This window comes from Scyliorhinus torazame, chromosome 11 (genome assembly GCF_047496885.1).
Source record: "Scyliorhinus torazame isolate Kashiwa2021f chromosome 11, sScyTor2.1, whole genome shotgun sequence".
Lineage (NCBI taxonomy): Eukaryota > Metazoa > Chordata > Chondrichthyes > Carcharhiniformes > Scyliorhinidae > Scyliorhinus > Scyliorhinus torazame.
In genome coordinates, this window is record NC_092717.1 from 223,835,763 (window position 1) to 223,862,919 (window position 27,157).

The following is a 27,157-nucleotide window of genomic DNA, read 5'->3' on the forward strand; positions in this document are numbered from 1 at the left end:
GAGGGTGGTGTCGGTCTGGATCGCACGGCCTGGGAGGGTGGTGACGGTCTGGAACGCACGGCCTGGGAGGGTGGTGACGGTCTGGAACACACGGCCTGGGAGGGTGGTGACGGTCTGGAACGCACGGCCTGGGAGGGTGGTGACGGTCTGGAACACACGGCCTGGGAGGGTGGTGTCGGTCTGGAACGCACGGCCTGGGAGGGTGGTGACGGTCAGGAACGCACTGCCTGGGAGGGTGGTGACGGCCCCAACGCACGGCCTGGGAGGGTGGTGACGGTCTGGAACGCACGGCCTGGGAGGGTGGTGACGGCCCCAACGCACGGCCTGGGAGGGTGGTGACGGCCCCAACGCATGGTCTGGGAGGGTGGTGACAGTCTGGAACGCACGGCCTGGGAGGCTGGTAGAAGTGGGTTGCCTTCTTTAAAATGTACCTGGTTGAGCACTTAGAATCATGGAATCCCTACAGTGCATAAAGAGGCCATTCGGCCCAGCGAGTCTGCACTGATCCATATCCCACCCTATCTTGGCACTTGACACGTCTGAACATTCAAGGCTGTGGCCCAATTGCTGGTAACTGGGATTTGGTCGATAGGTCAGGGTTTTTTCATATGTCGGTGTAGACCCGATGGACCAAAGAGCCTCTTCTGCACTGTATTTTATAATTCTGTGTTTCCCTCGCCTTAACGGTGGGTTAGACAGAGGAATGCCCAATACCGAATATGTCACTTATTTGGCTTGATTAATGAAAGAAAAGTGATCTATCAAGCAGACAGGAAATAAATGCAGGTAACATTCAGCAAGTCAGGCAGTATCTGTGGAGATAGAACTGGGAGTTAATGGATGTGATCCTCCAGCCACACTGCGCCGGAAAAGCAACTCGCCGCGACGCAGCATGGCCACTGAAGGCCAGGAAACCCCGCTCCGGGGATCTACCTGGAAACGCCTCGCCAGATTCAATGCAATCTCGCGAGATGTTGCTAGGTGAATCCCGCCCACAATGGATGGGATCACTTTCTGGCAAATCTGCATATCAGAGCGAGGCAGTGAGCCTCACTCTGATGTGCAGATTCCTGGGGTACCTGAGGCTTTGGGATTCAATCCTTTCGCCTTGGGGACCTCGGGCGAGCGCTGTTTGGTGCTGGTCCCACAAATGGGGAATAGACAGAACGGCAGTCGGGATCTCCAAGGGGATTGGAGGCCAGCAACTGCATGCCCTTTGGGCAGGGGGATCTCCTGGCACCACTGGTGTAACCTGTGTCCCCTGATAGTGCCAGCCTGGCACCCTGATAGTGCCAGCCTGGCACCCTGGAAGTGCCAGCTAAGTACCCAGGTGGCACTGCCAGCTGGCAAAGGCACTGCCAAGGTGCCAAGCTGGCATTTATTGCGCAAGCTTTCGGGCCGGGGTTGCTTGGTGAGGGTGTTGGGGTATGTGGGGAGGGGCCAGGGAAACCTCCATATTGGCTGGGGGGGGGGGAAGGTCGGGGATTCATTTGGGGCATTGGAGATCGTGACGCCATTTTGAAACGGTGCCCCGATCTCAGCGAGACGCATTGACGAGCCATGTGTTTGTCGGCACGGCGAGTGCCAGGAAACACGCGGCTAAACGCGCTCGCTCGGGAACTTTGTTCCCTTTTGGGAAACCGGGCCCAATGTTTCAGGTCATTGAGCCTTCATAAGACCTTGCAGATCATCAACCTGAAACAATAGGCTGTATTTCCCAGCACCTTTTGGGGGTAGGGTCGGAGGCGGAAGCTGTGCGAAGGCATTGGGAAGCGGGCCTAATGTCTCTCTGCCTCCATGGCGCAGTGCCTATGCCAGGAGCCTTAGTGATACGGCTGTCAATTGGTCAGAAAGGCCACTTGAGGGCCGTTGCCCACCCCGGCTGGTATTGTTCCCACATCCGAAAGCCCACTGCTACCTGGGGAGACCATCAGAAAAGCCAAAACTAACCTCCCCCCGCAATGGCCACCACTGGGGATGGCAGTAGTGAGGCTGCTGAACTGCTCACTTTCTGAATGGGTTGGAGCTCCAATGGCCCGGCTGCTGTCCTTACATGCCCATGGTTGGCGCAATGATGCTCCAGGGTCCTACTGCCCGTGAGAGCGGGGTCACCTCCCACTTTCACCCCCTGTGGCAGGACTTAACCGTGCACGAAAACAATTCCGCTTGTTTACTCTGTTCTCTCTCCACAGATGCTGCCAGACCTGCTGAGTTTTCGCAGCATTTTCTTCTGTGTTTTCTCCCACATTCCCAGCATTCCGAGTTTTTTGTTTTTGTGCTGGGGAGTCTTCCAGATTTGGCAATGCACCAGCAAAGGCAGGAAAAGGTCCAGTCGGCAAACCTTGATAAAAACACTCTGGCCACTCGATTTCACAACCAGTCACAAAAATAAATGTGGATTTCCCAACAGGAAAGTGAGTCATTGCTCAACACCGCCTGCCTGTGGTGCCTCAGGCAGCTCAGGGATAACCTTTGCCATGTTATAACCTCACAATGATATCTGTATGCTGGATGTGGGGCTGACAAGGGGACCAGGGAGAGGGAAGGGTTGAGAGAGTTTCAAAAACGGACAGCCCACATCCTCCGACCCGACCCATGGACCGTCTTGATGTTTTGCAGTCTGTGCGAGCGTGCAGATTTACAGACGCAGGATACGGGATTTGAAGGAATGAAAATATTTAAAATCCAGGAATTTCCACCATCTGTGCTTTAAACCAAGAACAGGCTGTACATTTCATTTCCTAAGTTATTAAGAAACACCAAGTCTCTGACATAGCATGGAGTCCAGTTTCAGCAAACTAACTTTTGGCTGTCTTGCTTGTGGGGTCATGCTGCTTGTGGTTGTTCAATGGCAGAAGAATTCCTTGTCCCGTCGCTGTGTGTACTGTGCCTTCCTGTTCATCAACTTGCACTCCTCTTGCCAGTCGCAATAACTTGCAAGAATTGAGCAATCTGAGGGTGTTCTGCACACAAATCTTTGAAGGCTGGATGTGTTAATAAAGCAGCAAACCGAGTCATGGGGCCAGATTTTCACGTTTCCTTCTGTGCTGGAACGGATTTCAAAACGTCAGGAAGGATCCTTCCGGCCCCCAATTCCCATTGTGTGGAATTTCAATGGTCCTGGGATGAGCCTGCATTCAGCAATCCTGACCTTTCCTATCCCATTGCGAGGGTGGGCATTTTAGACCTGACACTATTTCTATAGAGTTGGTGCCATTTTGGCAGGAAGTGTTCACGACAGCTCCAAGAAGCCATGATACATGGGAGAAGCCTTGAGTGGGGAACTGATGGACCAGGTCAGAAGGAGCTGATAGGACTTGCATGTCCTATCATGTCCTTCTGCACTGTAAATTCTATGATTCTATGTCATAATGTAATGATGTATGAGAAGTTAAATATGTTTTTAGTAGCGATTAACGACAGGACTTTGTTTTAAAAGGTAAGTGGACATTAGATCGGGCAGCATTGTATTTTATCCAATGGATAAAGTACATCTCTGTATTCAAAAGTATTGAAATTCTGATTTTTAACGTGTCCATTGGACCCCGTGGCTGAAGATTTTTAAGGCTGTTCTTGCCGTTAGAATCTTCCAGCCCCGTCAACAGCGAAGCCCCACTGCGGGTTCCCCAACGGCCAGGGTTGCATAGAACGGAAAAACCCGCTAACAGCAGTGTGCCAGAAGATTCCGCTGCCAGCCAATGGCGGGCTGCCTCTTCCACTGTGAAAAACGGCAAGGGGGTGGGGGGAAATCACCTCTTATTCTTCAAAACTCGAGGGAATACTGGACCAGTATCCTCAGTCTCTCCTCATAAGACAGGATTTAGTCTGGTGAGCCTCCGTTGCACTCCCACTATCGCAAATACATTCTTCCTCAGCTAAGGAGACCGTGCACTGGATTTACTAGGAAAGAAACGGTCCTGTTTTGGGTGTGTTTAGCTGGCAGCGCCACGAATGACCCCGCTATTAAACAGGGCTCTGCTTTTTTGGGCCTCGGCGAGGCATAACGAGCATCGTAAATCGCACGAGGGCTATTGTGAGATGTAACAGGCTCGCCACGTCCCGAGTCGGGTACGATGTCGCCAATATATCGTGTTCCAAAACTGCACAATACTCCAGGTGCAGTCTCACAATTATCCATATAATTGCAGCAAGACTCTTGTACTCAAATCCTCGAGCAATGAAGACCATTTGACTTCCTAATTGCATTCTGCACCTGCATGCTAGCTTTTAATGACTCAAGAACAAGGACACCAAGGTCCCTTTGGACATCAACACTTCCCAACCTCTCACCATTTCAGAAATATTCTGCCTTCTGGGTTTTTTTTCTACCAAAGTGGATAACTTCACGTCGATTCACATTATATTCTATCTGTCATGTTCTTGCCCATTCACTTATTTCGCCTGTCCAAGTCCCCTTGGAGCCTCCTTGCATCCTGCTGACAACTTGCATTCCCAACTTGTTTTGTGTCACAACCAGAGGACACACATTAACAAAGGAACAAGAGGCAAGATGAGCACTAATTTATTAATGCAATGAGTGGTTAGGATTTGGAATGTGCTTCCTGATACAGTGATGGATCCAGATTCAGTAGCAACCCATTAAACAAGAACTGGGTAAATATCTGGGGCGGGGGGGGGGATTCCCCCGATAGGGAACAGGGGAGGCAGTGGCGTAATGGTATTGTCTCTGGACTAGTAATCCAGAGACCCAGGATAATGCTCTGGGGACCTGGGTTTGAATCCCACCTGATGTGTTATCTGAGTTGGTTTAACATTGACTGCAACTGGATGCAGTGAGACTAGAAACAGGCTTCCGGCACAGGAGATGGTCCAACACTGTTTTATTGAACCTGCTGGTTGCTGTACATAATCTGCTGTGGATTGACACTCTATTAATCTGAACTGATAACCTCTGACTGGCTTGACCAGACCACCTCTCTGTCACATGGAGACAGTGCTCACGGCCTTGTGCACTCTAACTATCTCTGTAGCTGTATCCTGTGAGAAGAGGGAGAGTCTTAATGCCTTGTGTGTTTTATAGTGGTAGTGTCCTGTCTGGTGATTGGTTGTTCTGTGTCGTATGTGTTCATAGGTTATCCTGTGTGTCAATCACTGCCTGTCTGCATCTCATTATATACATGAGTGGATATTATGACACCACCCATCATGGCAGATGGTGACATTTGAATTCAATAAAAAAAATCTGGAATTATTTAAAGATGACCATGAAACTCGGTTGTTGTTTTTAAAAAGAAAAATCCATCTGGTTCACTCCTGTCCGTTAGGGAAGGAAATCTGTTGTGCTAACCTAGTCTGGCCTACATGTGATTCTTAAATGCCCTCCGGGGTGGGCAGTAAATGCTGGCCCAGCCATCAATGCCCACATCCCATGAACGAATAATTTAAAAAATAGCAAATTGCTGCGGATGCTGGAATCTGAAACAAAACAGAAAACGCTGGAAAATCACAGCGGGTCTGACCGCCTCTGTGGAGAGAGAACAGAGCTAACGTTTCGAGTCGCTTTCATCAGAGCATTATGTATATATTTGTTTGCCCAACTTTATTGACTGAAACTTAATCAGGCGCCATTATTCACTGGCTAATAAGATGGTGACCTCACTATCTTTCCAACGGATGGCTAACAGGAAGGCAGGTCAAAGTGTATATGGTGAAATCATGCGGTTGAATTTATTTCCAGATTCGTTAAAAAAACAAAGAAAGAAGAATATTGAATCAACATAACACCCAAAAAACACATTGATAACCAAATTCAGAGGGGTTAATATACCATTCCTATCTTCCTATGCCCTCTTTGCCGTTATCTCGATTTGTGTTGCCTCTGTGGACATTTTACGGCAAGCTTGTGCTTGCAATTCGATTTGTACGAAGAAGGATTCAAGACATATGTTCACTTCTAGAATAGTGTCAGTCTCTGAGCTGTAAGGTTGTGAGTGTATCTAACGGAAACCAGAGCACTGTCAACTTCAAATCAGCTGCTATCAGTTATATGAATAGTTTTGTTATCCTTTTAGCTTTAAGTCAAACATGTGCAATGACACAGCATTCACAATCATCTTGTGGTGATTATATTTTCTATGAGTCCTGTTTTTTTTTTTTTTAATCAGAACTAATCGAATGATGTATCTCAGTAATGCCAGATGTGAGGTCCTTCATAACATGGTAGATTTTCAGGTATTAGAAGCATTTGACTTTCTGCCAAAAGGAGAAATGTTCAAACATGGCTCAGCAGTGAACAAGGGAACACGGATAACTCCATTTTTAAAATCCTCTCACTGTCTATCTGCCATTTGGCTGGAGTTACTGTTTTATGACTTCAGCCACTTGGAACAGATATTTTTTGTTGAATAGCTTACTGAGTGCCATGATAAACTCAACACTCTGCAGCTTTATTGTCAATTCAGCAGATTTTAGGGAAGGAAACTGGGAGAACTCGCAATCTACTTTGCCTCCAGGCTAAGTCAATGACTCCAAGAATAGTTGTTTTTACTGGTAATTCTGTGGGCTAGTTCAATGGTAGTGCCATTTTCCGAGCTGGATTCTGAGGTGGAACACCTTTCTTCTGGCTTTTCGACCTCTGACCTGACCTGACCCTGACGACCGTTCTGATAATTCTCTAGCGAACGACTGCCAATAAATCTAAATGGTGCGAGTGTGCTGAACTTCTCAGTAAGTTAGATTCCTTAAAAATGAGCCATGACTGTGGACAGTACCAGCCGAGACTGGCAGATACACCTTGGAAGCTGCTGGTCGCACTCTTGCCTTTGAGGATCAAGGTTCAGGGTTCAAGTACCATTAAGGGGCTTGAGCACACAAATCAAGGCTGATACTTGATATATTAACCCCCCCCCCCCAACTACCCTGACTCACCCGCTCAGATGGATTCACAAGATCCCATGGCGCTCTTAGAAGAAGAGCAGGAAAGTTATTCCCAGCGTCCGAGCCAATGTTTGTATCTCAATCAACATCACAAGATCTGTTTGTGAGAGGTGGGAAAATTAGCTGCTGTGTTTCCGACATTAAAACAGTAACTACACTTTAAAAAGTGCTTGGTTGATGGTAAACCACCTTTTGAGGGCCAATCTCTGTAAAAGCAGTTAAAAGTTCCGAAAGTGATTTTTAATTATATAAATTATATATTGCAGGCAAACTAGTGGCCTGAAGGACCTCTGTTATTAAATAACTAAGTGGCTAATTTTGAAAATGGATGTATTGATCTTGTTCATTTGTTTTGTCTTTTGTTCCTATTAGTTCCACTCACTGGCTCCGATGTATTACCGAGGGTCTGCCGCAGCCGTTATCGTTTACGACATTACGAATGAGGTAAACCTGCTCTATGGTCCGGTTCTTCGTTACAAATTGATGTCAGTCGCTGTTTGTGTGAGCTATGGTTGGAATTCCCATCTGTCGCATAAGATCTTTTATACATGAAACCTAAAACATTCACTCTTCTGAGTTATTATTGAAGCGTGCGTTCAATTGAGGTGCAAGTTTCCCTCGTTCATGGCAGATGCATGGAGAAGCATCATTTTACCGCGCGCTTCCTGTTAGAGTAGGTGTAGTGTAACGCGTAGCCATCATCAGCTCTCCTCCGATTGGAGGATGATGTTTGTTTAGGGCTGCGAGTTGCTCCATGGGTCTTCATGTGATAGAATAGGCCGATCTTTGACCCACGAATCTTTCATCACATGGGGCATGATGTCCCATGAGGCAGTGGGACCTGGAGTACAGGATTGGGTTCCTTTATTTTTGTCCACTGCCACGCTCTGCCTCATCAGTAAGGTGTTGTGAATCGAAGTGAGATGCAGCTCAATGGACATGTTGTCACCGTGCGGAACGATTGCCCTCCCCAGTCATTAAAACATTTTTTTTTAGTGTACCCAATTCACTTTTTCCGATTCAGGGGCAATTTAGCGTGGCCAATCCACCTAACCTGCACATCTTTGTGTTGTGGGGGCGAAACCCACGCAGACACGGGGAGAATGTGCAAACTCCACACGGGCAGTGACCCAGAGCCGGGGTCAAACCTAGGACCTCGGCGCCGTGAGACTGCAATGCGAACCACCGCGCCACCGAGCTGCCCTCCAGTCATTGTGTCAATGCTGCTGCACTTCAAGGAGAACTTCAGAGTGTTTTTGAAGCGTTTTCTTTGCCTTCTCCTGGAGTTGAGAAAACAGGACCTAGCGGGGGCGACACGTTTTGGCCATCCTGATATGGTGCCCAGTCTGTTGAGGTTGATTTTACAGGCGTCTTGCCTGAATGTTGGTGGAACTAACCCCAAGAACAGTACTAGGGTTTATTCAACATGTATTCCCATTGAATCCGGAGGACGTGACCGAAGTATTTCTCAAGAACTTTAATGTATCCCTTCAACACAGTCCAGCTCTCACTGCAGTTCAGGAGCGTGGTCAACAGCAACTGCTCTGCACACTTGGACTTGTGTTGACCCGCGAAGGTCTTTATTGCCAAACACTTGCTGCAGTGGTTTGTCGAAGGAGCTGACGCAGCCGGTCCAGTGTTGGATGTCCCTGTTGACGGCCTTTTGAGAAAGGTGAATGCCGAGGTATGGCAAGTGCGCAACATATTCCCGAGTCTCTCCTTAACATCTATGTGAGATGGAATATTTGGCTGTCCGGGTGTGCATTGAAATGAGTTCTGTTTTTGCCAACATGCTGGCAGTCTTGAGTTTGTTTATATGCCGAATTGACGAGATCGATGCGGCTTGCAAATCTGGTGCAGAGTAAACAGTGGCACTATAATTTGAGTATAACTGGTGCTCAACTGGAGGACAAATTTGCCACCCAGGTTGATGAGGGTTGTTAAGAAGGCTTATGGTGTGTTGGCTATCATTAACAGGGGGATTGAGTTTAAGAGCCGCGAGGTTTTGCTGCAGCTTTATAAAACCCTAGTTAGACCACACTTGGAATATTGTGTCCAGTTCTGGTCGCTTCATTATAGGAAGGATGTGGATGCTTTGGAAAGGGTACAGAGGAGATTTACAAGGATGCTGCCTGGACTGGAGGGCAGGTCTTATGAAGAAAGGTTGAGGGAGCTAGGGCTTTTCTCACTGGAGCGAAGAAGGCAGAGAGGTGACTTGATAGAGGTGTACAAGGTGATGAGAGGCATGGATAGAGTGGATAGCCAGAGACTTTTCCCCAGGTTGGAAATGGCTGTCAGGAGGGGACATAATTTTAATGTGATTGGAGGAAGTTATAGGGGAGGTGTCAGAGATAGGTTATTTACACAGAGAGTGGTGGATGTGTGGAATGCATTGCCAGCAGAGGTGGTGGAGTCAGAGTCATTAGGGACATTTAAGCGACTCTTGGACAGGCACATGGACAGCAGTAAATTGAAGGGTGTAGGTTAGGTTGATCTTAGATTAGGATAAATGGTCGGCACAACATTGTGGGCTGAAGGGCCTGTACCCTGTGCTGTACTGTTCTTTGTTCTAAATCTAAAGACACTTGGAGATTTCCACTGGCCATGAGCTGGAAATGGCAAAACCTGGCTATCAGAAGCTTTGGATGCCTGTAATGCTTTTCCTCCTGATAGCTTTAGCTGAAAGTGTGCAAATTGAGTGCACAGAAGACCCTGCATTCAATCCGTTGCTTAAAAGAAACCTTTCAGCCCCTACGGAAATTGCAGACAATTTTACAATCCCTGGCTCCTATCTGTTTGACCAGGCGTATTACAGGTAGCAATATGCATTGGATATGGGAAGCAGCACTTGTTGCCCATCCGTGATTGCTCTTGGGAAAGGGGTGGTGAGCTGCCTTCTTGAAACGCGGCCGTTTATTTGGTGTGGATGCAGTACTTGGAGTACTTAGAAGTGCATGATAAAACAGGACTGAGTCAGCACAGCTTTGTCAAAGATCATGTCTGACAAATCTGTTGGAGTTCTTTGAGGAGGTAACAAGGTAGTTAGACAAAGAGAACCAGTGGACGTGATTCATTTAAATTTCCAAAAGGCCTTTGACAAGGTGTCACATAGGAGACTGTTAAATAAGTTAAGAGCCCATGATGTTAAGGGTAAGATCCTGGCATGGATAGAGGATTGGCTGATTGGCAGAGGGCAGAGAGTGGGGATAAAGGGGTCTTTTTCAGGATGGCAGCCGGTGACTAGTGGTGTGCCTCAGGGGGCTGTGCTGGGACCGCAACTTTTCACAATATACATTAATGATCTGGAAGAAGGAACTGAAGGCACTGTTGCTAAGTTTGCAGATGATACAAAGATATAGAACATACAGTGCAGAAGGAGGCCATTCGGCCCATCGAGTTTGCACCGTGTACCCACTTAAGCCCTCACTTCCACCCTATCCCCGTAACTCAATAACCCATCCTAACCTTTTTGGACACTAAGGACAATTTATCATGGCCAATCCACCTAACCTGTACGTCTTTGGACTGTGGGAGGAAACCGGAGCACCCGGAGGTAACCCACGCAGACACTGGGAGAACGTGCAGACTTTGCACAGATAGTCACCCGGCAGGGAATCGAACCTGTGACCCTGGCGCTGTGAAGCCACGGTGCTATCCACTTGTGCTACCGTGGACAGGAAGTATTGAGGAAATAGGGGGGCTGCAGAAGGATTTGGACAGGCTTGGAGAGTGGGTAATCAAGGGGCAGATGGAATACAATGTGGAAAAGTGTGAAGTTACGCACTTTGGAAGGAGGAATGGCGGCATAGACTATTTTCTAAATGGGGAAATGCTCAGGAAATCAGAAGCACAAAGGGACTTTGGAGTCCTTGTTCACAATTCTCTTAAGGTCAGCGTGCAGGGGCAGCACGGTGACTCAGTGGTTAGCACTACTGCCAACAGCGCTGAGGTCCCAGGTTTGATCCCGGCTCTGAGCCCCTGTCCGTGTGGAGTTTGCACATTCTCCCCGTGTCTGCGTGGGTTTCGCCCCCACAACCCAAAGATGTGCAGGGAAGGTGGATTGGTCACGCTAAATTGCCCCTTAATTGGAAAAAATGAATTGGGTACTCTAAATTTATTTTAAAAAGGTTAACGTGCAGGTTCAATCGACAGTTAGGAAGGCAAATGCAATGTTCGCATTCATGTTGAGAGGTTTAGAATACAAGACCAGGGATGTACTTCTGAGGCTGTAGAAGGCTCTGGTCAGACCCCATTTGGAGTATTGTGAGCAGTTTTGGGCCCCATATCTAAGGAAGGATGTGCTGGCCTTGGAAAGGGTCCAAAGGAGGTTCACAAGAATGATCCTTGGAACGAACAGCTTGTCGTATGAGGAACGGTTGAGGACTCTGGGTCTGTACTCTTGAGTGTAGAAGGATGAGGGGGGATCATATTGAAACTTACAGGATACTGCGAAGCCTGGATAGAGTGGACATGGAGAGAATGTTTCAACTTTAGGAAAAACTAGAACCAGAGGACATAATCTCAAATTAAAGGGACGATCCTTTAAAACAGAGATGAGGAGGAATTTCTTCAGCCAGTGGGTGGTGAATCTGTGGAACACTTTGCCGCAAGAGGCCAAATCGCTGAGTGTCTTTAAGACAGAGATAGATAGGTTCTTGATTAATAAGGGGATCAGGGGTTATGGGGAGAAGGCAGGAGAATGGGGATGTGAAAAATATCAGCCATGATTGAATGGCGGAGCAGACTCGATAGGCCGAGTGGCCTAATTCTGCTCCTACATCTTATGGTCTTGTGCACCTACTGTGCTGCTGAGGAGAGGGTTCCAGGATTTTGACCCAACGACAGTGAGGGGATGGTGATATATTTTCAAATTTGGATTGTGTTTTCCCATGCACCTGCTGCCCTTGTCCTACTAGTCGGTAGAGGTCGCAGGTTTTGAAGGTTCTGTCGAAAGAGCCATGGTGAGTTGCTGCAGTGCATCTTGTAGATGGTACACACGGCTGCCACTGTCTGTCGGTGGTGGAGGAGTGGACGTTGAAGGTGGTGGACGGGGTGCCAATCAAACTTTGTCTTGGATGGTATCCACCTTGAGTGTTGTTGGAGCTGCACTCATCCAGGCAAATGGAGAGTATTCCATCACAGGCTTTGGGGAGTCAGGTGATTCACTCGCTGCAGACTTCCCAACCTCTGACCTGATCTTGTAGCAATAGGATTTATATGGCGGATCATCAGCGAACATCCCCACTTCTGACCTTATGATAAACGGCTGGTCGTGAATGAAGCAGCTGAAGATGGCTGGGCCTAGGGCACTAACCTGAGGAACTTCTGGATTGATGTCCTGGGAACAAGATGATTGAGCCTCCCAACCACATCCAGCTACAGGAAGGAATGGTGATATATTTCCAAGTCAGTGTGGTGAGTGACTTGGCGGGGAACCTACAGGTGGTGGGGTTCCCAGGTATCTGCTGCTTTTGTCCTTCTAGATGGTAGCAGTCATGGGTTTGGAAGGTGCTGACTAAGGAACCATGGTGACTTACTGCAGTGCATCTTGTAGATAGCGCACACCACGGCTGCCACTGTTTGTCGGTGGTGGAGGGAGTGAATGTTTGTGGAACGGATAGTCATCAAGCGGGGGCTGCGTTGTCCAGGGTGGAGTTGAGCTTCTTGAGTGTTGTTGGAGCTGCACTCATTTCTAAAAATATTTTTTATTCTCCTTTTTCACATTTTCTCCCAAATTTACACCCAACAATAAACAATAATCCGTAACGAATGTAATTTCAATCCCCATATCAATAACAACGATACCATCCTCCCACCAGATCCCAGACATTGACCCGCATGTTAACATAAACAAATACAAAAAGGAATCCGGAATCACCCATAGTCACCATTAACAATTCATGGGCATTATTCATTATGCACTTTCGAGAATTGGATCACATATAACTCCTCCCAGCCCCCAACCCCCCTAATATTCGATGTGATCCAATTCTCGAAAGTGCATAATGAATAATTCCCATGAATTGTAGAATCCCTCCATCCTTCCCCTCAGTTCAAATTTGACCTTTTCAAGAGTTAAGAATTCCAGCAGGTCCCCCCGCCACGCCAGGGAACAGGGTGGAGAGGTTGATCTCCATCCCATCAGGATCCACCTTCGGGCAATCAACGAGGTGAAGGCTACAACATCTGCCTCCGCGCCCGTTTCCAACCCCGGCTGGTCCGACACCCCGAATGTGGCCTCCCGAGGGACCGGGGCCAGTTTCCCGTGCACCACTTAGAGATTACCCTAAACACCTCCTTCCAGTAATCCTCCAGCTTTGGACAGGACTAAAACATATGAACGTGGTTTGCGGGGCCTCCCCCGCAATGTTCACATACATCTTCTACTCCCTCAAAGAGCCGGCTCATTCTCGCCCTTGTAAGATGCGCTCTATACACCACCTTCAGCTGTATCGGCCCCAACCTTGCACAACCTGGTGTGAGGTGCACCCTCCGGAGCACCTCACACCAGAACCCCTCCTCCATACCCTCCCCCAAACTCTTCCTCCCACTTTACCTTGATCCCTTCTAGTGGCACCTTCTCCTCCTCCAAAATAGCCCCGTAAACCGCCGATACTACCCCCTTCTCCAGTCCCCCTGGCGTCAGCACCTCCTCCAGCAATGTGGAAGATGGCTCTACTGGGAAGCTCTGTGTCTCCTTTCTGGCAAAGTCTCAAACCTGCGTGTATCTGAATATTACCCCCTGCTCCAGCCCATACTTCGCTCCCAGTTCCTTCAATCCCGCAAAATGACTCCTGAGAAAATAAATCTTTTAGTGTCCTAATTCCTTTCTCCTTCCATCTCCGAAAATTTCCATCCCACTTCCCTGGCTCAAATCTATGGTTCCCCCGAATCGGCATTTCCCTTGACCCTGCCCCTAACCTGAAGTGCTATCGAAACTGCCTTCAAATTCTCAACCGGAGACTTCGGCGGCCGGCGGGGGCGGGATTCACGCCCCCCACCCCCCCCCCCCCCCCCCCCCCCCCCCCGGCGATTCTCCGACCCGGCGGGGGGGTCGGAGAATCCCGCCCCACGTCTTTGGGACTTGTTGGAGGAAACCGGAGCACCCGGTGGAAACCCACGCAGACACAGGGACAACGTGCAGACTCCGCACAGACAGTGATCCAAGTGGGAATCGAACCTGGGACCCTGGCTCTGTGAAGCAACAGTGCTAACCACTGTGCTACCGTGCCGCCCATAAAGGTAGATTTCCTTTTCAGAGAAAAGGTAAGACAAATAAATCCAGAGCATCCCAGATGACGAGAGGGAAAGGGGTTAAGGTGAAAAAGAAGAAGTGTACGTATCAAATAGTAAATACTGGTGAGAATCAGGACCAGAGGAAAAGTCAGTAAACTAAGGGAGTGCATGAAAATATACTGGCAGCTAACATAAAACACAATCCCAAATTCTTCTAAAAGCATCTAAATACCAATAAGGTGGTAAAAGAAAGAGTAAGGCCGATCAGGGATAAAAAAAGGAGCCTTGTAAGTGGAGGCAAGAGGTATAAAACGTATACTTTTCAACTGTCTTTGCAAAGGAAGATGATGCCACCCAGGCCAAGGAGAGAGAGAGAAGGTAACTGATACCCTGGAAGAGGTGTCCGAAAGGCTTCCATTACTTAAAATTGATAAGGTACCAGCACCAGATCACATTCATTCATGGGAAGTGAGGGTGGGAATTGCAGAGGCACTGGTGATAATTTTCCAATCTTCCATAGACACAGGGGTGGTGTCAGGGGGCTGGATAATTGTGAATGTTACACCCTTGTTCAATATGGAGTGCAAGGGTAAAGCTGGCAACTGCAGACCAGTCAGTTCGACTTCAGTGGTAGGGAAACTTCTGGAAATTATCGTCACTTAGACAAGGTTCTCCTTGGATAATAAGGGAAAGCCAGCGTGGATTAATTGAGGAAAATTCATCTTCAATTCACTTGTCGGAGGTTTTTGAAGAGGTAACAGAAAAGGTCGCGCAATGCTATCGATGTGGCGACTATAGATTTTCAAAAGATGCTCCTTCACCTGAGGAAGGAGCAGCGCTCCGAAAGCTAGTGACATCGAAACAAACCTGTTGCACTTTAACCTGGTGTTGTAAGACTTCTTACTATATTTAAGGAAGGATGTGAAGGCAGAGGAGAGAGAACCGAGGAGATTCACAGGAATGATTCCAGTGATAAAGAACTATAGCTATGAGGATAGATTGGAAATGGGACTTGATAGAGGTGTTCAAGATCAGGGTAAATAGTGACAAACTGCTCCCTTTCAAGATAACATCAAGGACTATAGGACACAGGTTCAAAATAATTGGCAAAAGAAAGTGGTGTGTGTTGTGTTATGGAATTTGGAATAACACAAGCTGCCACTTGATGCAGTTTTGAGTAAAAGATGCTCCAGACTGTGAAGTGAGTTCAATGTAATTTATTGAACTATTAGCACAGTTCTCAATGAGTTCGACTGTCTGCTAATCTAAATGTAGTAACTCAGTCTAACTGAACCAGCCTTGCTCTAAGCCACGTGCTGGGGTGTGATGCTGAGGATACGCCCTGTCTCACTCTGTAGATGTTGGTCTGTGGAAAGAGGTGGGGTGTGAGTGCCTCATCCCTTTTATAGTGAGATACCACCCCTGAGTGTCCTGACTGCTCATTGGTTGAGTCCTATTCTATATATTCATTCGCTGCATGTTTGCAAATCATGACAATGTGAGGAAAAATGTTTTTACTCAAAGGGTGGTTAGCGTGTGGTACAAACCTCATTGTTCAGCCCTTTGTTCAGCCACCGTCTTTTCTGCCAAGATTTGATTCCAACTCTTCGACTCTGATGCATTCTCTTCCCAGAAAGTGGAGAAGGCAGGTTTGATTTGAGGTATTCAAAAGGGAATGGGGTTGTTATTTGAAACCGACGAATGTTACAGGGATAAGGCAAGGGGGTGGGACTCAGTAGAATGCTCTTCCAGAGAGTCAGTGCAGACTTGATGGGCCGAATGGTCTCCTTGGGCACTGTAAAGATTTTCTGCTGTCTACCTGGGCAAAGAAGGTGTGGAGATAGATGTCGTGGTTTTTGTTTAGGTTCATCCCAAGCAGCTCTGGGACGCATACTGAGATAAACATCAACCGCAGCTCAAGGACCATCCACTCAGTGAAAGGTGCTCTTTGATCTGCCCGAAACCAGCTGGTTTTTTAGAGCAAAGATTTGTCCTCCAGACTGGCATATTCAAAGTTCAAGACTATCTGCTGAAGGACAGAGGACAGCTTGGGGCAGCTGCCTCCAGATGTGCAATGGGGAAAAGGTCTTTTTCAGCAGCAGGACACCGGGGGACGGGAAACTATGGAGAGCCCCTCGGGCTGTAAGCTTGGCATTGTAAATATCACGCGTGTTGAAACTATTGAGGCATCCTCGAGTTCCGTATGGAAGAAAGCTGAAATGTATTTTCTGTAATCTTCAGTTTTTTGCTGACTGACTGTTTGTCTGACATGGGAATATATGTTTTAAATAGCAACAATATTACAATTGTATTCAGACTCTGCAATGTAGATCGTGATGTGTGGAGACAAATTGAATTTTATTGCTCTTTCTGTAATTTCGAAGTCAAAATGATTTGTAACTTACTTTCATAAATGTCATTAAAATATATTTTGGGGGAATGAATAAGCAAGGGCAGTAAATGCTGGCTTACTGCCAGTGATGCAGCACAGTAGCATGGTGGTTAGCACAATTGCTTCATAGCTCCAGGGTCCCAGGTTCGATTCCCGGCTTGGGTGACTGTCTGTGCGGAGTCTGCACATCCTCCCCGTGTGTGCGTGGGTTTCCTCCGGGTGCTCCGGTTTCCTCCCACTGTCCAAAGATGTGCAGGTTAGGTGGATTGGCCATGATAAATTGCCCTTAGTGTTGGGTGGGGTTACTGGGTTATGGGGATAGGGTGGAGGTGTGGGATTGGGTAGGGTGCTCTTTCAAAGAGCCGGTGCAGACTCGATGGGCCGAATGGCCTCCTTCTGCTCTGTAAATTCTATGATGCCTTTAATAAGGACATGGGGAGTCCACACTGGGTAAAGTAAAGAAACTTAGTTTTATTTACATTACGATATATACACTGCCCGGTATATCCCTACTGGGTTCCTGTCCACACTGCCCGGTATGTCCCTACTGGGTACCTGTCCACACTGCCCGGTATATCCCGACTGGGTTCCTGTCCACACTGCCCGGTATGTCCCTACTGGGTTCCTGTCCACACTGCCCAGTACATCCCTACTGGGTTCCTGTCCACACTGCCCGGTATATCCCTACTGGGTTCCTGTCCACACTGCCCGGTATATACCTACTGGGTTCCTGTCCACACTGCCCGGTATATCCCTACTGGGTTCCTGTCCACACTGCCCGGTATATCCCTACTGGGTTCCTGTCCATACTGCCCGGTATATCCCTACTGGGTTCCTGTCCACACTGCCCGGTATATCCCTACTGGGTTCCTGTCCATACTGCCCGGTATGTCCCGACTGGGTTCCTGTCCACACTGCCCGGTATATCCCTACTGGGTTCCTGTCCACACTGCCCGGTATATCCCGACTGGGTTCCTGTCCACACTGCCCGGTATATCCCTACTGGGTTCCTGTCCACACTGCCCGGTCTATTCCTACTGGGTTCCTGTCCACACTGTCCGGTATATCCCTACTGGGTTCCTGTCCACACTGCCCGGTATATCCCTACTGGGTTCCTGTCCACACTGCCCGGTATATCCCTACTGGGTTCCTGTCCACACTGCCCGGTACATCCCTACTGCGTTCCTGTCCACACTGCCCGGTATATCCCTACTGGGTTCCTGTCCACACTGCCCGGTATATCCCGACTGGGTTCCTGTCCACACTGCCAGGTATGTCCCTACTGGGTTCCTGTCCACACTGCCCGATTTATCCCTACTGGGTTCCTGTCCACACTGCCCGGTATATCCCTACTGGGTTCCTGTCCACACTGCCCGGTATGTCCCTACTGGGTTCCTGTCCACACTGCCCGGTATGTCCCTACTGGGTTCCTGTCCACACTGCCCGGTATATCCCTACTGGGTTCCTGTCCACACTGCCCGGTATATCCCTACTGGGTTCCTGTCCACACTGCCCGGTATGTCCCTACTGGGTTCCTGTCCACACTGCCCGGTATGTCCCTACTGGGTTCCTGTCCACACTGCCCGGTATGTCCCTACTGGGTTCCTGTCCACACTGCCCGGTATGTCCCTACTGGGTTCCTGTCCACACTGCCCGGTATATCCCTACTGGGTTCCTGTCCACACTGCCCGGTATATCCCTACTGGGTTCCTGTCCACACTGCCCGGTATGTCCCTACTGGGTTCCTGTCCACACTGCCCGGTATGTCCCTACTGGGTTCCTGTCCACACTGCCCGGTATGTCCCTACTGGGTTCCTGTCCACACTGCCCGGTATATCCCTACTGGGTTCCTGTCCACACTGCCCGGTATATACCTACTGGATTCCTGTCCACACTGCCCGGTATATACCTACTGGATTCCTGTCCACACTGCCCGGTATATCCCTACTGGGTTCCTGTCCACACTGCCCGGTATATCCCTACTGGGTTCCTGTCCACACTGCCCGGTATATCCCTACTGGGTTCCTGTCCACACTGCCCGGTATATACATACTGGGATCCTGACCTGGTCCGTGCCTCACTGACCATCCCTTTACACAGAGGGCCAACTGATACTCCGCAGGGACCGCGCTGATATCCGGGATATTCAAACTCTTGTCATGTACGAAGCCTGTGATCCATTAACGTCTCAGCGGGGGCCACCCTGATTAATGTGTGCGGCGTGGTCCTATATTCTGAGAATAAAACGTCTTGCCAGCCTGGTGTCCATCGAATCGGATACCTGTTTCTTGAGCCCCCGGTTTAACTGTCTTCATGGCCCTCTGCCAAGCCATCCGATGCCGGATGGTTTACGGCATTGCGGACATGGCAAATCTGTTGTTTTTCACAAAAGCGGCAAACTCTTGACTCGTGAAGGAGGCCCTGTAATCTGTCACATGCCCCTCAAGGAGCACAGGGAAGTTTTTTTGTAAAATGCATTTTATTAGGAGCACGGGGAAGATTATAATTCCCACCCAGTATTCCCTGTGTGGGATATTACAACGGCCACATCCCATGAAATGAAAATGGGGATGGCAATCAGGAAAATTGGTGTTTAAGTTTTGAAAGACTTAAACCTGACATTGAAATACCGAACCCTGGGCTGGATTCTCCGTTGGCCGGCACTGAAATCGGGAGCGGCAGTCAGGTGGGGAATAGATCCCGGCGCCGAATCTCCGTGCTCCGCCCCCTTGAAAACGGCGTAATTGCGGCGCACGCTGCGCGTAGATGCAACCGCGTTTGCATCTCATTAGCGGTCCCACTCGTGATGCTCCGCCTCCAATGGGCCGAGTTCCCGACGGCCGTGACCACGTGTGCACACAACAAGTCATGAACCTGGTGTGGTGGCGGTGGAGAAAGAGAGAGGGGGAGTACGGACAGTGTCCGACACCGGCATACTACGTCGACAGCCGTGCTACTGGCCGGGGGTCTTCTGCCAGGGCTGGGGGGTGGCCAGGAAGTGGGCTGTGGGGTCGGGGTGGACGGGGACGCGGTCCAGCATAACCGTCTTTTCGGCCGCAATCGGTGTGTGTGTGTGTGGTGGGGGGGGGGGGTGTATAGTGTACGTGCGGCTGCAGCTTGTCAGCCCCATCCATCACCGTCCCGGCGATTTCCCTCACCGTTTTTCGGGTGTTCCACATGGCGCTGGTGCTCTCCCCTCACCAGTAGCGGAATCGTTGCGGGTGTGGCGCTAATTTTTCTGATGTGGAACCGTCAGCACTTAGACTCCGGGACGGAGAATCCAGCCCTCTGCCTTTCTATTTGTGCATGGATGTGGGTACCCCTGGCCAGGACAGCGTTTGGTGACCATCCCAAATTGTCCTTGAGTGTTGTTAAGAGTCAACCACATTGCTGTGGGTCTGGGGTCACATGTAGACCAGGTCAGGACATGGTTGCCGTGGTCACCATTATTGAGACGAGCTTTCAATTTCTAAATTTATTTTTAAATCCAAAATTGAATTTAAATTTCTCTATCTGCCATGGTGGGATTTGAACCCGTGTCCCCAGTGCACTTGGCTGAGCTTCTAGATCACTAGTCCGTGACATTGTCATGATACTACCATCGCCCGATGCACCTGTCTCACCAACACTGTGGTAGAGCAGCCATTAATCCCACAACAAGAGAGTGTACCTGAAACATAGCTTAAATCATGTCATAGAGTTTTACAGCCCATTATGTCTGCACCAGCCAATCAAACACCTATCTATTCTGATCCCATTTTCCAACACTTGGTCCGTAGACTGTGTGCTGTGGCTTTTCAATTGCTCCTCTAAATGTTTCTTAAATGCTCTTGCCTCTACCCCCCTTTCAGACAGTGAGTTCCAGATTCTTGGCCCCCTCTGGGTGAAAGGTTTTTCTTCAAATCCCCACTAAATCTCCTGCTTCGTGCCTTACACCTATGCCCCCTGGTTATTGACTCCTCTTATCTTTGTCCCTCGTAATCTTATACATCTCAATCAGGTCTCCCCTTAGCCTTCTCTGCTCTAAGGAAAGGAACCCCAGTCTTCTTCATAGCTGAAACGCTCCATCCCAGGCAACATCCTGGTGAATCTCCTCTGCACCCTTTCCAGTGCAATCACATAATAATGATAATCTTTATTATTGTCACAAGTAGGCTTACATTAACACTGCAGTGAAGTTCCTGTGAAAATCCCCCAGTCGCCACACTCCGGCACCTGTTCGGGTACACCGAGGGAGAATTCAGAATGTCCAGTTCACGTAACGAGCACGTCTTCTGGGACTTTGTGGGAGGAAACCGGAGCACCCGGAGGAAATCCACGCAGACACGGGGAGAACGTGCCGACTCCGCACAGTGACCCAAGCTGGAATTGAACCGGGGGACCCTGGCACTGTGAAGCAACAGTGCTGACCACTGTGCTACCATGCCGCCCATCCTGCCTATAGTGTCGTGACCAGAACAGTTCCCAGCTGTGGCCTAACCAGCATTTTATACAGCTCGATCATAGCCTCCATGCTCTTGTATTCTCTGCTAATAAAGGCAAGAATCCCATATGCCTTCTGAACCACTTTATCTACCTGTCCGGCTGCCTTCTGGGATCTATGGACATGCACCCCAAGGTGCCTCTGGTCCTCTGTACATCCCCGCGTCCGACCGTTCATTGTCTATTCCCTTTCCTTGTTAGTCCTCCCAAAGTACACCACCTCCCACTTTTCACGGTTGAGTTCCATTTGCCCCGATTCTGCCAGTCTCCGTACTGTTGCTGTGCAGGTTGATGAGGCAAATGTTGTAACTTTTATATTTAAATAGTGTCAACAGAGTGAAGAACTTTAACAGTATTTTCCTATTTTTAAATGTTATCGATCAGTGGCAGGATATTCGGAGCCTCTGGTCGTCCAGACGCTGGTTGGATGTTTCCATGGGTAACTTTAGAGCCATTGATCATGCCAAATCAATTCACAGCAAAGAAAATTTGGAAAATCATACGTGACCTTCTTGAAATGATCGGATTCCAGGCCGCAAGTCATTAGTAAATACAAATGACTGGGATATGATTCTCGTGTAACGTTACAAACCTGCACTGGAAAATTTCCAGCATCCAGCAGTCAATATTCATCCATTTGCATTGATTGGTTAGTGGCTACTTGTACCATATTTCAGGCTATCTGCTGTCTCCGGGACGCCTAATGGAGTGCAAGAGACACAAGATTTTCATGAATTGCAGATGTGCCTACCAAGATGTAATGAGTAATCCCAAGGCTCCCGGAATACTCAAGTTACTAAGTGCACAGTTCGGCAGAGAGTTTGAGGCATACAGCCCACAGAGGTTTGCCAGTTCGATCCAGGAACTGAACTGGGTCGGGTCTTGTATCGATTCTGGCCGATCCAAAAAGGGAAGGTTAAGGATAGGTTAGAGGGCAGGAGAGATTAAATCACAAAGATGTCATGAAATAAATGGCAAAGCGAGTGTTAATGGGAGGAGTAAAGTAACGAACCATTGGTCCAGAGTAAGCGTTTGTGGCAGAGTAAAGCTCTGGAAGCAAAAACAAGATACAGACTGGCAGGGGGCAAAAAAACAAAAGAATCAAAATGGAGGACCGAGTTCACGGTCTGAACTGTGTCCAGAAGGCTATGAAGTGCCAAACTGGATGTGAGGTGCTGTTCCTCACGTTTGTGCTGGGCTTCCCTGCAGCAAGCTGAGGACAGAAATAGAAGCATCAGAACAATATGATGGAGTAAGCAACCGGAAGGTCGGGGGTCATGTTTCTGGACTGACTGCAACTGCTCACAAAATGGCCACCGAATCAGTGTTTGGACACTGCTTCAGAGCCCTTGACTATAAATGTTTCTCTCTCCCCAGATGCGACCAGACCTGCTGGGCATTTACAGCATTTTTTTGTTTTTAAATTTGTTGTCCTTGCATGATCCATACACGGGCAATGTCACCCCAACACATATGGGCACTACACTCCCCACCAAGTGAGTACATCTATGCGGTTCCTGGGGGCCCCCCTCTTCAGGCCCCCAAGACCCCTCCAAGAGGGACCCTACTTACCTGCCCTACACAACTCCACCTTTCAAACCCATCCCTCCATCCTCCTTTTATCAACATGGCCCCCCTCGGGCCCTGACCCTTGACAGTGCCACCCTGGCACCCAGGCAGTGTTCCTGCCATCTTGGCACTGCCACTGGGCAGTGCTAAAGTGCCATCTGGGTAGTGTCAAGGTGCCCACGTTCCAGGGGGAGGGCCAGGGGGCCACCCTGCACTATCCCTGACCACCCAGGGGCCTCCAAGAGACCTCCCCTCGGGTCCTCGTGGATCAGACTGATAGGTGTCTGGCTGCAATCTCCCTGGGGATGCTGGTAGCTCGAAGGAGGCCGGTAGATCCTGGGTAGGTCGGTCTTCGGTAGGTTTAAGACCTACTTCAGTGAGCATTGTTTGGTCCCACCCCTTTTGGGCAGAGTTCCAATTCCGATGCCTCGTGGGTCTTGGGTGTATCCCGCACTGTAGTGATTCTAGATGACAGAATCTGGGCTAAAGACAGGTTAGGTCACAGATCATCCATGATCTAATTAAATGGCAGGACAGGCTCGAGGGGCTAAATGGCCTATTCTTACTATCTTCCTATGCCCTAACTTAAATGGCTATAAGTCTCCTGAAAAGAGAGGCGAGGTTCATTCGGAAAGCTGAGTAAATCACTATGGGCTGAATGGCCTCCTTCTGTGCTGTATCAGTGTTGCAGGAAAGCTGGCTTCTGTGATATGTCATAAAGTACGATACCACTAACAAAATGGGCATTGAGCAGGAGGTGAAAAGGGAGAGGGTTAGGGTTGAAAGACATTCTTGAAACGGAGGGTTTCGAACGAGTGTTTTGAAATGTGTTTCTTGAACACAGTCAAAGGTTGGTTCCATTAGACTAGCAGCAAAACCTGACTTTGAAAACAAACCAGTCCCCAGATAATTCTCAGACATGTCTGATGAAGAACTATTAGTCAGCGTCCCGTGATAGTATTTGCAGGAACAAGCTGAACCAAAGCGTCTTGACAGCAATCTTTTCAGTTTCCATTGCTGGCTGCACTTTCCACAGGTCAAAGAAAACATTTTTTGCCGAAGTGTTCGCATGCGACATTCCTGTGGTTGAGATGATCCCGAAGCACGGCCCCAGGCACTCAAAACATATCATCAGATCTCTTCCAGTCCCAGGGCCAGCAGGACATGAAAGGGCTGCCTGTCGCTGTTTGGGAATGTGTCGGCTCCAGATCTGAGGCGGCTATGTTGGGAGGTTTCAACAGGGAGGAAATGTTGGGAACTAAAGAGGTGATTCACTCTGCTGCACGAAAACCAAATGTTCAGCAATTGTGGAGGATCACCGACAATAAGCTGACTGAAGGAGTTTTGGAAACACACCACTTATACAAGTTCCAGGATTTAAAGAAAAAAATATGTTGTTTACAGTGATCTGGAGGATGAAAGGTTGCACAGTGAGCATTCAACGCTGGAACTATCAACAGCACTGCCTCACGATGCGATAACGCAGGGTAAATGAAAACTGAAAGAGGAAATAAAATAACTAAATAGGCACTTGTCTTAACAGATTTACCATGAAGGCTAAACTTTTGAACTGTGAGAAAATAATGGCTGTTTTATTTTGTGCTGTGATCATGTTTACTGTGGTTTGCCCTCAGGAATCCTTCTACACTTTGAAGAAATGGGTAAAGGAATTGAAAGAGCATGGGCCTGAAAATATTGTGGTCGCAATTGCTGGCAACAAATGTGACCTTTCTGATATGAGGTTGGTATTTACACAACATAATCTATCTTGGTTTGTGTAGAAGCAGCAGGTCGTCTCTGCCCTTTCAGCAATTCAGGATTGTATCTATATTAAAGGTTATTGCCACTTCCCTCAAAACCGTGCTCATAGAATCCCGACTGTGCAGAAGGAGGCCATTCGAGTCTACACCGACCCTCCAAAAGAGGGTCACTAAGGGGAACACGAAGAGAAAATTTAGCATGGTCCAATCCACCTAACCTGCACATCTTTGGACTGTGGGAGGAAACCCATGCACACACGGGGAGGAAGTACAAACTCCACACAGACCGTCACCCGAGGTCAGAATTAATCCGGCTCCCCTGCGCTGTGAGACAACAGTGCTAATCACTGTGCCACCCACTGTGCCTAACGTCCTAACTACTGTGTTGCACTGCACAGTATCTTCATTGTTTTCGCACAAAGTTCAATCAATTTCATTGATTATTGATCTGATGAGTTTGGCTCATAAACAGCTTACGTTGTTAAATTTTATCATTTAATCGGGTCAGTGTCCGTATGGAGTTTGCATATTCTCCCGTGGCTGCGTGGGTCGCACCGCCTCATCCCGAAGATGTGCAGGGTAGGTGGATTGGCCACGCTAAATTACCCCTTAATTGGGAAAAAAGAATGGGTGATTCAAATTTTTTAAAAAGTTTTACCGTTTGATATAAGGTAGATGCAACATCATTTATTGCTCACAATTTGTTTTAAAAAGCCGGGGGGGGGGGGGGGGGGGGGGGGGAGAGAATCCCGCCCAAGGACATGTGAATGAATAACAGCTCATTAGAAAAGATTCCAATTTTACTGATGCCCCACTGCTAAATGGATGAACCACTTATACAGACACAAACCTTAAAAGCTGAAGATGTTTTCTATAATCTCTCTATCCCTGATTGACTCGGCTTTGGTTAATCAACCTTTGTTTGCTGTTCCAGAGAGGTTACAGTGAAGGATGCCCAGGAATATGTTAAGTTCATCAATGCGATCTTTGTTGAAACAAGTGCAAAAAATGCCACTAACGTTGGAGAGCTCTTTGAGAGAATCAGTAAGTAATGTTGCACCCTCGAAAATTGATCACCGGGAAGCTGCCCGAGCACCAAGCTTTGTATATTAAACTGTTGAGAATCCGAGGGGACACTGCCTCTTTTTAAAATAATATATACAAGGTGAATCATAATAGTAATCAGATGATGCCAACCTGGAGTTCTAAAAGTTTCAGGAATGTGGAAGAATGGGAAAATTGAAGGAGTTAAAGAGTTTTGAGGTCCGTGGAAGGAATGAATTTGATTTCTAACTTCCAAACGCAGAGGGGTTGTCGGGAGCTCATACAATAACATCTTTGCGGTTTAGAAAGAGGAATTTAGGCAAGTTACTCGTAGCAATCGAGAACAATTGTAAAATAGAGACAATTTGAGAGGTGCCATCTCACAGATAAGGTGGATGAAATTCTGGAATTCCTGAGGTTGTATATTTTATATCTCCAATCTATGCCGAGGGTGGCCAAAAGAGAAAACGCTGGAAAATCTCAGCAGGTCTGGCAGCATCTGTAGGGAGAGAAAAGAGCTAACGTTTCACCCCTTTGTCAGCACGTAGCGCAAGTGGATAGCACTGTGGCTTCAGTGCCAGGGTCCCAGGTTCGATTCCTGGCTTGGGTCACTGTCTGTGCGGAGTCTGCACGTTCTCCCCGTGTGTGCGTGGGTTTCCCTCCGGGTGCTCCGGTTTCCTCTCACAGTCCAAAGACATGCAGGTTAGGTGGATTGACCATGATAAATTGCCCTTCGTGACCCAAAAAAGGTTAGATGGGGTTATGGGTTACGGGGGATAGGGTGGAAGTGAGGGCTTAAGTGGGTCGGTGCAGACTCGATGGGGCCGAATGGCCTCCCTTCTGCACTGTATGTTCTATGTTCTAATGTAAAAGCTCATCTGGACTCGAAACGTTAGCTCTTTTCTCTCCCTACAGATGCTGCCAGACCTGCTGAGACTTTCCAGCATTTTCTCTTTTTAGGTTTCAGATTCCAGCATCTGCAGTAATTTGCTTTTCTGCAGAGGTGGCACTGGTTTATTTGCAAGTAACAGATTTATTGATCATGGTTAGTGAAGGAAGTGAGAGTTGGAATTGCAGGGGCACTGGCCATCATCTTCCAGCCTTCCCTCGACTCAGGGGAGGTGCCAGAGGACTGGAGAATTGAAAATGTTATGCTCTTGTTCAAAAAACGTTATACGATACGCCCAGTAATTATAGACCAGTCAGTTTAACTTTGGTGGTGGGGAAGTGTCTAAAACAATTATTCGGGATAGAATTAATAGTCACATGAAAAAACGCCTGCTAATTAGGAAGAGCCAGCACTGATTTCTTAAGGGAAAGTCATGTTTCACTAAGTTGGGAGCTTTTTGAAGAGGTAACTGAGAGGGTTGATGAGGGTAATGGTGTTGATGTGGTGTCCATGGACTTGCAAAATAAAAGATATAACTCTAAAATCTATGCAAGAGCAGAGGGACCTGGGTGTATGTGTGCATAAGTCTTTGAAGGAGGCAGGACAGGTGGAGAGATCAGTTAATAAAGCAGATAGTATTCTGGGCTTTATTAATAGGGACACGAGTACAAAAGCAAGGAGATTATGCTGAACTTACACAGGGCACTAGTTAGACCTCAGCTGAATACTGTGTACAGTTCTAGGAAGGATGTGAACACATCGGAGAGAGTGCAGAAGAGGTTTACAAGTTAGTTCCAGGCATGAGAAGCATCAGTTGTGAAGAGACATTGGAGGCTAAGAGGAGATTGGGCAGGGGTGTTCACAATTCTGAGGGGGCTGGACAGGGGG

General features: G+C 48.2%; 1 protein-coding gene across 1 annotated transcript in view; it reads left to right on the top strand.

Moving 5' to 3' along the window:
- The window catches only part of rab31 (RAB31, member RAS oncogene family), a 109,027-nt gene that overhangs the window by 36,662 nt on the left and 45,208 nt on the right, over nt 1-27,157 (top strand). The window contains exons 4-6 of the mRNA XM_072468371.1: nt 7,270-7,341; nt 24,211-24,317; nt 25,271-25,380. Of these exons, the coding sequence (XP_072324472.1) occupies nt 7,270-7,341; nt 24,211-24,317; nt 25,271-25,380 (289 nt within the window). The remainder of the gene's footprint in view (nt 1-7,269; nt 7,342-24,210; nt 24,318-25,270; nt 25,381-27,157) is intronic.